This window comes from Chiloscyllium punctatum, chromosome 20 (assembly GCF_047496795.1).
Source record: "Chiloscyllium punctatum isolate Juve2018m chromosome 20, sChiPun1.3, whole genome shotgun sequence".
NCBI classification, from domain to species: domain Eukaryota; kingdom Metazoa; phylum Chordata; class Chondrichthyes; order Orectolobiformes; family Hemiscylliidae; genus Chiloscyllium; species Chiloscyllium punctatum.
The window spans coordinates 79,446,032-79,459,241 of NC_092758.1; the positions used below are offsets into that span (position 1 = coordinate 79,446,032).

The 13,210-nt window shown below is 38.7% G+C and overlaps 1 protein-coding gene across 6 annotated transcripts in view; it reads right to left on the minus strand.

Annotated features, from left to right (window-relative positions):
• The window catches only part of tcerg1b (transcription elongation regulator 1b (CA150)), a 105,917-nt gene that overhangs the window by 51,177 nt on the left and 41,530 nt on the right, over nucleotides 1-13,210 (minus strand). For all 6 annotated transcript variants that reach the window (XM_072591109.1, XM_072591107.1, XM_072591105.1 and 3 more), the window contains exons 4-5: nucleotides 11,390-11,630; nucleotides 6,926-7,264 (exon numbers count right to left, since the gene is read on the minus strand). In XM_072591109.1, the coding sequence (XP_072447210.1) occupies nucleotides 6,926-7,264; nucleotides 11,390-11,630 (580 nt within the window). The remainder of the gene's footprint in view (nucleotides 1-6,925; nucleotides 7,265-11,389; nucleotides 11,631-13,210) is intronic.

Consider the following 13,210-nt stretch of genomic DNA (forward strand, 5'->3'; position numbering starts at 1 on the left):
ATTTTCTGATTCAGTCATGATAGTTTATCAGTTGTGGCTAATGGGTCAAGAAAAGGAAATTCAGTTAACTAAAAATACATTTTAGATCACTAAATTAAGATAACAACTTTCTAACAAGTATTAAAAGACATCCTAGAGTTTTAACTAAAGGCACAATACTAGAAGATAATGGTTTATGGGAAAAAGCACCTTGCTGGCAAAACCCAAACTTTGAAATGATAGTTGCAACTTAAATACATCACTGAAGTCTCAGTTGAATTCAAGTTCCTGCCCAATATTTCTCACTTCTTTCAGGCAGGCAATGGTCTAATGGTACTATCACTGGACTGTTAAACCAGGGACCCAGATAATGTTCAGGGGACCCAGGTTCAAATCCTGCCACAGCAGATGGTGAAATATGAATTCAATACATATCTGAAATTAAGAGTCTAACGATGACCATGAATCAATTGGCAAATGTTGGCAAAACCCATCTGGCTCACTAATGTCTTTTAGGGAAGAAAACTGCCATCCTGATCTGGTCTGGCCTACGTGTGACTCCAGACCCACAGAAATCTGACTGACTCTTAACTGCCCTCTTGTCAATTGGGAATGAGCAACAAATACTACCCAGCCAGGGATTCCCTCATCTTGTGAATGAATAAAGAAATAAAGATGCAATGTGCAAAAAAAACCTCAGTAAGAACTTCATATTTCAAATTCAAAATCAATTTCTCAAAACAATCCACAAAACAAAAATCGACAGGACAAATTAGTTTTAATCTTAAAAACTTCTGTAACAATCGCGAAACTGCTAAATCACAGACACCACACCACACTTTCTATTCTTAAACAAATAGTTCCTTGTTGAGATATACAAACTTAGATACATATATGGAGCGAGGAAAAATCAGAGGTCTTACAACAGCTTTACAAAACAAAAAGTCAGTATCCAAAAGCCTTCATATACAAGTAATTAAATTGCAAAGCTGCTGTTACATGGGCAAGGGGAAGGTTATTTGTACAATGCAATATACCTAAGCAGTGAGCTTACCAGTTTGTGTTTCTGGGGTCAGCCAGGACAGGAATACTGCACCACCAATAACACTGTTGCATGAGCTGTTTTACTATTATTACATTTATGGCAATTTTGCATACATGCAATGCTCAGTGGAAGCCAGCAATTTTAATGCTCCCTTTGCTCCTTATTTAATCCACATCCATGCACCATTGATCAACACTGCACAATCAATAAATGGAGGCACCTGATAGCCACTGGAAAGCCAGCTCACAGGAAATAGAAATAAACAAACCTCATTTATATTGAGACAGAAAAATAGTGAACTATTGTCACCTTTCAGCTGCAACACTTTCTCAGTGAAATTCAGAAGCCTCAAAATCTACTGAATGTGTGATGGTTTAGTGAAGAATTCAACAGCCCAAGAACCACATACATCCTATAGATAAATAATACAAATTGAAATGGGAAGCAATATTATTTCATAGAGAATTCATAATGCACAGATGGTGATAAGATGTTTTGCATAAACTCCATATTTGAAGGGATTCTTCAGACAAGAGTTGAGCGGAAGAACGATCCTTCAGACAGCATACCCCAATACTTATGTGGGGTAAATGCATCAAATGACGTATGGATGCTAGGGATATGCTGTGGAAACTGGGATGCCACAGGGGTGCAACAACCAGCGACAAAGAATGGGAGGAAAGCGTAGCTGGCACATGAAAACATATTCTGGGGGGGGGAACCACAATGGAGTCAGAAGGGAAATGGATGTGGGTATGCAAAGGAGATATTCAGTCAGAATGGAAAAGATGTCAATGAAACTTGAAACAGATAAAGTGAAGCAAAGACAAGAAGATAACCTAGTGAAAAAGATTGGGAGTAGTAGAATGTGGAAGACAAACAATGAGAATCAAAACTGATCCAACTAGAGTATTCTGCTGTCGACTTATTTGATGAAGGTACTCAATTGTTCAGTCACAGTATTAACAGACCAGAATCAGTACATGGCCTCCACATCACAAAATTTAAAAAAAAATTAACTGTGTCTTCTAAATAACTCCAACTGTACTATTTGATATGAATTTGTGTTTCATAAAGAATAAACCATTCTTGCTCAGAAAGCAACTCCAGCCATGGTACATCATTTGATCCTAATTTCGCCAATATGCATCCAATACAAAATACAGTTTGCCTCTTGATTGATCAAATAATTCATTCTGATTGCTTGTATTCCTCATCAACATGATTTTATAACTTTTCTGCACAAAAGTACTCAAAAGTCTTGCACATTAAAATGTTGTCAGTCATGCATTTTTTTTACTAGGAACTCTCATCCATTGAGCCTCTTCTGGAAGCTCTTAATTCTATCACATTAAGACTGATATTCCAGCTGAACACTTGATCAACTCAATCCAAGGTAATTCTAAGTAAAAACAGAGTTTTAGAAGTACACTAACCAAGAAATATTAAAAAAGATCAGCAGATAAATTAAATCTGCCATTGAAGCAAACAATCTCCAAATTCCAAATTACGAAACTAAAACAGATAACACTCCAAATATTGAACAGCTGCCAGTAACACCAGCTTAAAAAAAACCCCACCATTTTCTCATGGCCAAATTTTAGACTGTTAACTCATGGACTGTCTATTAACAGATGAATAGTATACAAGTGTATTTATGACTCATAACTCCCAAGGTAACAGACACAAGAAGGAGGCTAAAAGAAAAATACTGAGACTCTGTCTGACATGCTGGCCTCCATAACAAGAGGAATTGAGTATAGGAGCAAAGAGGTCCTTCTGCAGTTGTACAGGGCCTGGTAAGACCGCACCTAGAGTATTGTATGTAGTTTTGGTCTCCAACTTGAGGAAGGACATTCTGGCTATTGAGGGAATGTAGTGTAGGTTCACGAGGTTAATTCCCGGAATGGCGGGACTATCATATGTTGAAAGATTGGGCTTGCATACACTTGAGTTTAGAAGGATGAGAGGGGATCTGATTGAGATGTATAAGATTATTAAAGGTTTGGACACTCTGGAAGCACGTTTCCATTGATGGGTGAGTGCAGAACTAGAGGACACAGTTTAAAAATAAGGGGTAGGCAATTTAGAACAGAGGTGAGGAGAAACTAAGTGTAGTGGATATATGGAATGCTCTGCCCCAGGAGACAGTGGAGGCCAAGTTTCTGGATACTTTCAAGAAAGAGATGGATAGAGCTCTTAAAGATAGTGGAATCAAAGGTTATGGGGATAAGGCAGGAACAGGATACAGATTGTTGATGATCTGCCATGATCATAATGAATGGTGGTGCTGGCTCAAAGGGCCGAATGGCCTACCCCTGCACCTATTGTCTATTGTTTCACATCAGAGTAAGTCAAATAAACATCCAAGTGAAATCAGATACAGTTAAATGAACAGAATGCCCACCATTCTGCACTCAGTTTCATTGAGTTTTCACAGCATAAGGAATGGACTTTCAGGCATAGAGTCAATGCTGGTCATCAAGCAATTACACATTCTAGCATTTTCAAGTATTTTGCTCATTGTCTTGTATGTTATGGCATTTCAAGTACTCACCTAAATAGGTCTTTAAGTGCCTCAAAGGTCCTTGCCTCTACCATACTTGTTGCACCTGAACAAGTATTTAAATGGTATTGCTTGGGAAAGGAAAGTTGAGATTACTAATTATTCCAGGGATTTGCCCATTCTGCACAGGAAAAGGATGGGCTAACTATCACTTAGATTAGAGTGGTGCTGGAGAAGCACAGCAGGTCAAGCAGTATCCATGAAGTAGGAAAATCGACGTTTCGGGCAAAAGCCCTTCATCAGGAATGAAAGCTGTACTATTTTGTAGAGACTGCTCAACATAAAATCCTGAGCCTCTTTTACCAATGCATTACTTTGACGATTTCAGAAAACTCCCAACAATTCAAGAAAGTTGTAAAATTTAGAGAAATCGCATTTGTCATGAACGCTGAACTTTACAAAATAGAGATGTTTTGAAATCTACTTTCAACTCAGAGCAAAACAGAAAATTCTGGATAAACACTTTCGTTCAGAGATGGCCATGTAATCTGGTTGAAAAAGTGTTGCTGGAAAAGCGCAGCAGCTCAGGCAGCATCCAAGGAGCAAGAGAATCGATGTTTCAGGCATGAGCCTTCTTCAGTAATCTGGTTGCCATGTATAAAAAAACACAAACAAAAACCCATCGAGAACGGATGGCAATGTCGATACCTTGACACAGTATCTCAGAATAAAATAAAGGCTGCTTTGAGAAATGCAGTGACAAAGCAGCTACCACTATACAAACGTAGGTGGACTGTTTTGTGCCAACAACCAAGCAGGATGCTGACTTAAGCTCAGTTTGTTGGAAGGAAGTGACTGTAATAGAACATAGAACATAGAAGAATACAGCGCAGTACAGGCCCTTCGGCCCTCGATGTTGCGCCGATCAAAGCCCACCTAACCTACACTAATCCACTATCCTCCATATACCTATCCAATGCCCGCTTAAATACCCATAAAGAGGGAGAGTCCACCACTGCTACTGGCAGGACATTCCATGAACTTACGACTCGCTGAGTGAAGAACCTACCCCTAACATCAGTCCTATATCTACCCCCCCTTAATTTAAAGCTATGCCCCCTTGTAATAGCTGACTCCATACGTGGAAAAAGGTTCTCACTGTCAACCCTATCTAACCCCCTAATCATCTTGTACACCTCTATCAAGTCACCCCTAAACCTTCTTTTCTCCAATGAAAACAACCCCAAGTGCCTCAGCCTTTCCTCATAGGATCTTCCTACCATACCAGGCAACATCCTGGTAAACTTCCTCTGCACCCGTTCCAGTGCCTCCACATCCTTCCTATAGTATGGCGACCAAAACTGCACACAATATTCCAGATGCGGCCGCACCAGAGTCTTATACAACTGCAGCATGACCTCAGGACTCCGGAACTCAATTCCTCTACCAATAAAAGCCAGTACGCCATATGCCTTCTTCACTGCACTATTTACCTGGGTGGCAACTTTCAGAGATCTGTGTACATGGACACCAAGATCCCTCTGCTCTTCCACACAACCAGACAGGGCTCTGAAGATATCAGGAACGGCGAATTGGCAAGGTGTGCCTTATTGGAGGGAGCAGTACCTGCAAGAACTTGGGTCGAGTCGAGTGACTGTCCAAGGGTGGTTGAAGTTTTGACCTGATGTTACAGGGAGACACGAGCATACTGGAGAACCAGAAGTGTTACTCTTTCTGCAATACCAGATATCTGCCAGAGTGAGGCTTTGCTTCAAGTGTTTCATAAGTAGTATTTTGATTGCACTAGTTAATGCAAACATATCTCTTCCTTAACTGTTGACTCATGCTAGTCGACAATTTTAGATTGCATATTGAAGTGAATTTTTTTAAACTTATCCTTTGCTCTTTTCTTTCAGTAACCAGAAAATGTATTTCTTCATAACATTTGTTGTTCATTACAGGGATCATATCATCAAACAGGGTGACCCAAGCACAGTTCCAAGACTTCACTTCATGGCTCAGGTCAGTCTGAATTAATGACTCAGCTTTTGTAGAGTCACTTGTAGTCATCAATCAGTGGTTTGGAAAGATCTTTAACAGCAGCAACCTATCAGCAAAGGTCCCCTGAATCAAGCACACCTCGCACAAAATTCTGTACAAAACTCAAGTTAGGAATTGTTCTTTTTACTGACAATAGGTAAGGGCAGACACGCAACCATTTAAAGAAAATACCAGGGATTATTGCAAACTGAAAACAATCTTGCAGGGACTGGGTGGAATGTATAAAGTGATCCTACCAGAATCAACAGGATATTTCAAAATTGCCCCAAAGGGGGAACCTTCTTGCTTTTTTTGACAAGAGAGTTATATAATTGAAAGCATACATTTTCAACGAAAGTCACCAGATTTGCAAAAGAAAAGCCAAGTTTTTTTAAGGTCAGAGTGGAATCCAGTAATGTTTGGGCAGTAGATGGCGAAAGTCATCATCCATCATAACCTTTCAAATCTATAGGCACTGAATCCCAAGGAGGAGAGATAGGAACTGAACCAGAGCAGGGCTCAAGGTGAAAAAAAAAGCAATGGTTTTGTCGGGAACCTGAACATCAAAGGTGAAAGCGAGGGTGCATGTCAAGTCAGTAGCTTTTGGTCATTTTACCTCATATCCCTTGACATGGTTAAGTATGTCCCACTTTGTCACATATCATAAAGCTTTTACGAGACACCTTTATTACACAAATAGGTGTTAGATAAATATTAAGGTGTTACATAAATTTAATTTGTTGGCAATTGCATGGAATACACTAAGTATTGTAGCTGTAGCGATACTAGCATTAGTACCTAAACGTTCAAGGGTAAAAAAGAATTATACACACACAAAGTTCTTACAATTCATGATCATAGCATTCATGAGAAGATATTGGCTCATCAATGCACAAAAGCATTTCTGAGGTTATCTTCTTCAGCAAACTTGACAGAGAGAACCTAGGCAATGAAACACAACAGTTTTGGCTCATCAGTGTGCTGCACCTCTTCAGAAGGCAGAATTTCAGAAGGAGCACCTATCTTCCAAAGTCTGACCTGAGAAACTTGTTATTTCTGACACTGGATGGATGGAGCTTCTCCTGTTTTTATTTGCTATAAAACTAATACCACTGACATGAGTCAGGAGAGGCATAGAGAGCAAAGGATGTGAATATTTAGGATTCCTACATTTCAAGTACTTTTAATGCACAAGATAAAATCTTCTTGGAATTATTACAGATGAATTTCAACATAGACAGCAATCACAAAACAAAGAGAACACACAATCCATTTGTCAGGGAGCAATTATCACAAAAATAAGATTGCTGACCACAAAGGGAAAGAACAAAAGTAACAGAAAAGTGGTATCTTACCTGGCAAAGGAATTGGCATGCCTGGCAATGGCACACGGAATGGTGGCACCATCACTGGTGGAAAGGCTGGGATTGCTGTGGCTGGCTGTGGCACGGGCTGTGGTACAGGCGGGGGCATGGCCTGCGGCACAGACTGCGGTACTGGCTGCTGCGTCGCACTGGTAGTCACAGCTACAGAGACGGGCGTTGGGTTAGCAACTGAGACAGCAGGTGGAGGTTGATCAGGAGCTGCAGATACCAGTGGAAAAGTAAAGCTGGCACCGTCACTTGACACACTCCTCATACTTTTTCCAAACCCTTTTAATGCTGAGTAAGTTGGTGCACTTAATCGCAGATGATCTGTACCATTTCAAAATGAAACAAAAGCAGCTGTTGGAAAACATATCATACTAAAGAGGCTAAGAAAGTCTTCACTTTCTCATACACAGATATATTATTAGCACATATTTTAAAAATCTACAGGGTAGCCAGTTCAACAGTCACAGCTTTCAAATTTTCTTTATTACAAGTCATAGATTCTCCTGCAGTCATCCTGAGAGACACATTAACGGTTTCAATATATTGTGATAGTACATTTAATTTTGGGTATCAAAATTTTAAGCCGAAAAAAAATTACATAAACCTGATTCTTAAGCTATCAACATGTCCAGGTTGACACTGTGTTGTTTATGCACAGAAAAATTACTGAGAGGATTAGCAGATGGTGAAGCATCAAAAACACTGATAATTTCCCATTTCAAATATTTAGACATTTAACAAACTAAGTTCCCCTAATTATCAAGTGAGTCATGGCATGTCAGGATTCAGGACTAATTGCTGATATCAATTATGGTGCTTCGCCCCTTTGAGTATTATTGATGGAATGCTACAATTGCTTTTAATGCCACTTAGCAAGAGAAGAAAAATAAATTTCAAAAAATGAGCCCAAAGTGTTCCCATTCTTGATCTTTACTCACTGAAATCTGTTCAAAAATGCATGCCTGGATATGAAATTGAAAAAAATCAGGCTCATCCATCATGGCTTCATGGTCAAATGACTAATTAATGTTCATTACTTGGGCTTAAACATGAAGGATAGCTACTTTTGTGAATAGCCTAAAGGTAACTTCAGTTGAATCTGATGAAATCGGGAGGGTCAAAGTGCGACCTGCTATCCAAAGTTTTACTCCAGATATCGTTTCGAATCAAAGACGTTGACTTTTTTTTATTTTGGCAAACTTTGTTTTAACCGGCACTTTATGACCGTGCAATCTTGTTAAACCAGCAAAACTTGTATTCCTCAAATATCAGAAGTTTACTATATTACAAACTCTACGATGACCAATTAGTCATTTGAGGGTGAGTGAGAAGGCTCTGTTGGTAACTTAAATAATAATGCAACTTTGCCTTAAATACAAGTGATTAATGCTGTAAATCAAGTATAATGGTGATGAGTACATCCCCTGTATTAGGTTTCTGTTACTTAGTGTGTGTTTTTAAATTAATTATGTGGTCCTCTTGATTGACTGGAATATTTGACCAACCAGTACACTCCTGGTGCTGGTTAATAAAATGTTGCTGTATTTAGAAAAACATGGGATACAAGTACTATTGGAAAGACCAGCATTTACTGCCTACTGTTTACTGTCCTCAAGGTGGTGATAACCTGGTTTAATGGCTTAGTCAGGCATTTCAGGGACAATTAAGAATCAACCATTTCACTGCGGATTTGGAGTCACAGAGACCAAACCAATTAAGACTGGTTGATTTCGTCCCCTCAACAACGTTTGTAACCATACAAAAGTGTTTGATAACAATCAACAATTCATGCTCAGCATTACTAACATTTTAATCCAACATTAATTTGGTTAATAGAACTTAAATTTCCTAATGGTAGAATCTAAACTCAGGTCTCCAGCTCATAAACCAAGGCCTCTGCATGGCAAGATCAGTAACATAATCATTCTGCTACCAGTCCCTTCTGTTTAAGCAAACTTATACAAATATAATGCAAAACAAATGCAGGAGTGTGAGGTTGCCACAAGAGGCTTTGCCGACACCAACAATTTCACCATCCCACAACTGTCAAATGTTATGCTATTTGTCAAATTACCAACTTTTTTTAAAGCTGCAAATTACTACACCTGGGCAGTCTTGTGAAAGCAAATTCTCTTCTAGCTAATTTCTTCGAAATAAAAACCTATGTGCCAACCTCTGGATCACCAGTCCCTCTGATAAACTATGTGTCAGCCTTTGTGAATATTTTGAATAATTCCATTAATTAATAGTGGCCTAAATAAAGATGCAATCTATTGAACAAATTTAGTGTCTTCATGCACCTGCTGTCAGCTTCATTACAGGTTCTTATATCCATATTTTTAACTGGAAACTGCATATGTAAAATTGCCATACTGACCAAACAATTAAGCTACTATGTTAGTACTTGTGGGAGAGTAAGATTGCAACATATGGAAAGACAATACTTCTTTATTTTTCTGTATTTTTGATTGCAACTGAAATGGGAAAAGACTGTTTTAAAAACCAAGGACTGGGAAGGCTTGGTGCACTTTTTAAAAGCCAGTAACCGCAAGCTCAAGTACTGCTGATACAGTTGGTAAGTTCAAGCAGCTGTGGAAGCCTAGCTTTCATTCTCCCAGCAACAAGTAGCTGATGGGTATGTTGACTTGTGACTATTTTGCAATAATAAAGACCTGCTGCCTGCCAACAACTGTGATTGGCTTCCAGGTAGTTGAACAGCTTGGGGTTTGAATGTTTGGGAGAAGAAATCAAACCTCTGCAAATGCAAAAATGTCTCTTTTCTCTGCAGTAAAAAGTGTCTCTCAAGCTTGAAGAAAGCCAGTTTATTTCCCCTTTCGAGCCACTATAAGTTGCACCTTTTAATTGGTTCACAATTACAAAGGTCTGACTTATCAGTCACCAAGTGACTCGTGCAAACAAGTGGCAGTAACTTGAGAAGAAAGACAGAGATGCAGCGCACTGATCAACAAATATTCTTCTCAGCAAATTCTATATACAGTCTTTCCCTCTGTCCTTTGTGGGAGAATGTAAAGGGAAGTTTAAAGATGGTTAGAGTTTTAACTCAAGACTTATATGCTGACAGTTCATAAAGGTTTATCTGCAGTTTGATTTATTTATTTGTAATAAATATAGCAAACTTTGTTTTAACCAGCACCTTATGAACCTGCATACTTGATAAACCAGCAAAAATTATAAATCTCAAATAACAGAAGTTCACTGTATTATCATGATCTCGGACCTGTTCGAGTAGTCAGCTGAGGGTGCAAGTGAGCAGGCTCTCTGCTGGTAAGTTTTATTTAAGGCAAAGTTGGATTATTATTTCAGTGAATTATGCTGCAAATAAAGTATAAATGTGATGTACGTACTCCCTGCATTACATTTCTATTACTTAATATATGTTTTTATATGGATTATACGGACCTGCCGATTGACCAGAATATTTGACCAACCAGCACAGTCCTCGTGACTGTTAATAAAAAGTTCACTGTCGTAATTGTTAAGTACAGAAATCTGGTCCATTCTGCCTGTTAGCTGGTTTTAAAGTCTTTAATTTGTGTGACACCAGAGGGAATAGCAGGACTTGACTTCCAGTGTGCTAGCCCATTGAGGTGCAACACATGACAAGCTTACAAAGGCAATTTCCATTAAAGACAAATTGTAATATTTTCACTTTAAATTATTAATAATAAATTATGCAAGTTCAAATTGGGGAGTGAACTACACAATGTTCCAGCAATAACCCTGCCTTCTAACCTCAATTTCCTTGAAGAATGAATTTGCTCTAAAACTTTTCCCCATATATCATCAAGTTTCCCATAACAACATGCTGTCAACAGAGATGTTCCTTGAACTTGAAGTTTTGAATTAGCTTAAAGCTAGCAAATCTTAACCAGAAAAACACTGGATTTACAAAACATGTTTCATGACTTCAGGTTATTTCAAAGAGCTTTACATCAAGGAATTTTTAAAAAATTCTGATCAGTATTTAAATACATCTGTTTGCAAATGTCTGCACAACAGGCACCAAAATGATTAACTAATTGGTTTGCAGGATAATGGTTGAGAACCAGGCATGAGCTAGGGTACCACAGGTTACAGAGCTATACAACATGGTCTATATTGTAAGTATCATGACTCTATGATGTTTGTTGTTCAACTCTCATACTAGGATTACTGACCATATAAGCAGTTTTCATTTGTATCAAAGATGGATTTTCCAGAACAAACATGCATACTGACTCAATATAAATCATCTGGACCTCAGAGCATTAAAAGAACAATCCCTCCAGAAAATAATCAGGAATGTAGACAACATCATTAAATATAGCATTTATTGAAAGAAGTACATATTTAATGAACAGTCTAAAGCCCTGATCAAGTTAACGCTTGGAATCCTTTCCTAATTGTTCATAATTTATCTCTACTATATGTTGCAGCATTACTCACCTGCACCTGCTGCTGAGACTGTAACAACTGACGTAGGTGTACTGGAAGAGGCTGGTGTGGTTGACTGAATAGATGAAGCTGGTGTTGAGACTGATGGGGCTGTTGTGCTACCAATGGGCGTCGATGTCGTAGTGATCACTTGTGAGGCCATGACTGGTGTCAGTTCAGATTGTTGTATGATCTTTACACCCTCTGGCTTTGACCAAGCAGACTCTCGGGTACGAGCATTATAATAATAGACCTATGAAAGAAAGAAGAGCTTCTCTTTATGAAATGCAAAACAACAGCACAGTGCAACAAATATTAACAACTTGTTTTGACAGGCATAGTTATCACCTAAAGTAAGACCTCAAGTGGAAGCCGACAGGGCAGTGTCCTCTGTTCAACCTTTTTTTCAGCTGCCTCATCAATAAAATGAGGAGTTAGCTACACATGATAGAATCAGAGCGATACAGCACAAATACAAACTCTTTGGTCCAACTAGTTCATGCCGAACATAATCCCAAACTAAACTAGTTCCACCTGCCAACTCCTGGTCCATATCCATTCAAACCTTTCCTAATCATGTACTTATCGAAGTGATATTTGAACATTCTAACTATTCCAGCACCACCATCAATAATGCCAGTCTTAAACTCTCAATTTACTAGACAATTAAACAGTCAATGCCAGTCTCCAGAAAAATTTAGATAACATCACAGCTTGGAATGACAAGCAGAAAACAGCCTTTGTACTGGTGTTTCAAGCAATAATCATTTTAACTAGCGAAGAGCAAAACCTGCTTCAAGATGAAACAGGAGCACCAGTGCAGAATCTCTCAGTATTCACAGGGTCAGCAGTCATCAATATCTGGACTGAAATAATCACAACTTGGCTTGGTCAACAGAAAAGATACTTGTTATCCCAAGAAGCAGCATACTTTTTGTCTTACCAAGTTTCGCAGGCATCAACAGGGAGCAAGTCAGGAGTATAAAAGAAAACATATGTATGGACGGAGTCTTATCACTATGAAGAATTTGACACGAACTAGGATGAAATATTCTGATCAATCTGTGCTCCTGCAACTCAAAATCCAATTCTTCACAGGGCTGCGATTTATACTGTCTGTAGGATACATTACCACAACTCGACATGCTTAATATAAATTTTTAGTGCGAATTCCACAACTAAGTGGAACAGCAACTCCATTCACACAAAGACAACATGAGTGAAAACAGCAAGGAGGAAGGACAGCACTGCCCATATAATCACTTGGCAGGTCGAATCAAACCAAGATCACGAACATCAAAGTATATTTCTTCAGAACTGTTATCTTCAGCCCAGTCTCCGCATGCACTGGCATTCATTTTGGCACTTCAGTAATTACTCTAACATAACAGCAATATTCAGTCCTGTGGCCTCAACAATTAGGAGAAAGAACACTTCAACTGCATCTGTTGGATGTCATTAGCTCTTTGGTACTGGATCAAAATCCTGAAAATCTCAGCTTATCACATGCAAGCACAAAACTACAGAAATTTAAAGAATAAATTCACCACTGCTTCCTCAGGACAAGTAGGAATGGGCAACACGTGTTTTGACCCAAGTCGCTAATGGTTCATAATCAAATAGAAAAGAACTGATATTAATATAAACAGTGAAAAAAGCATTTCAGTTAAGCTGAGAACTGCAGAATACACTGGTTCGGACATCAGATTCTTACTTTTCCAATTAAAAAAAAAATCAGATACACCTTCAGGAACTGGGCCTCTGAGCATCCTTCTCACCAATGACTCTGACCAATGACAACTTTTGTGACCTTATCCTCTCAATCACTACAAA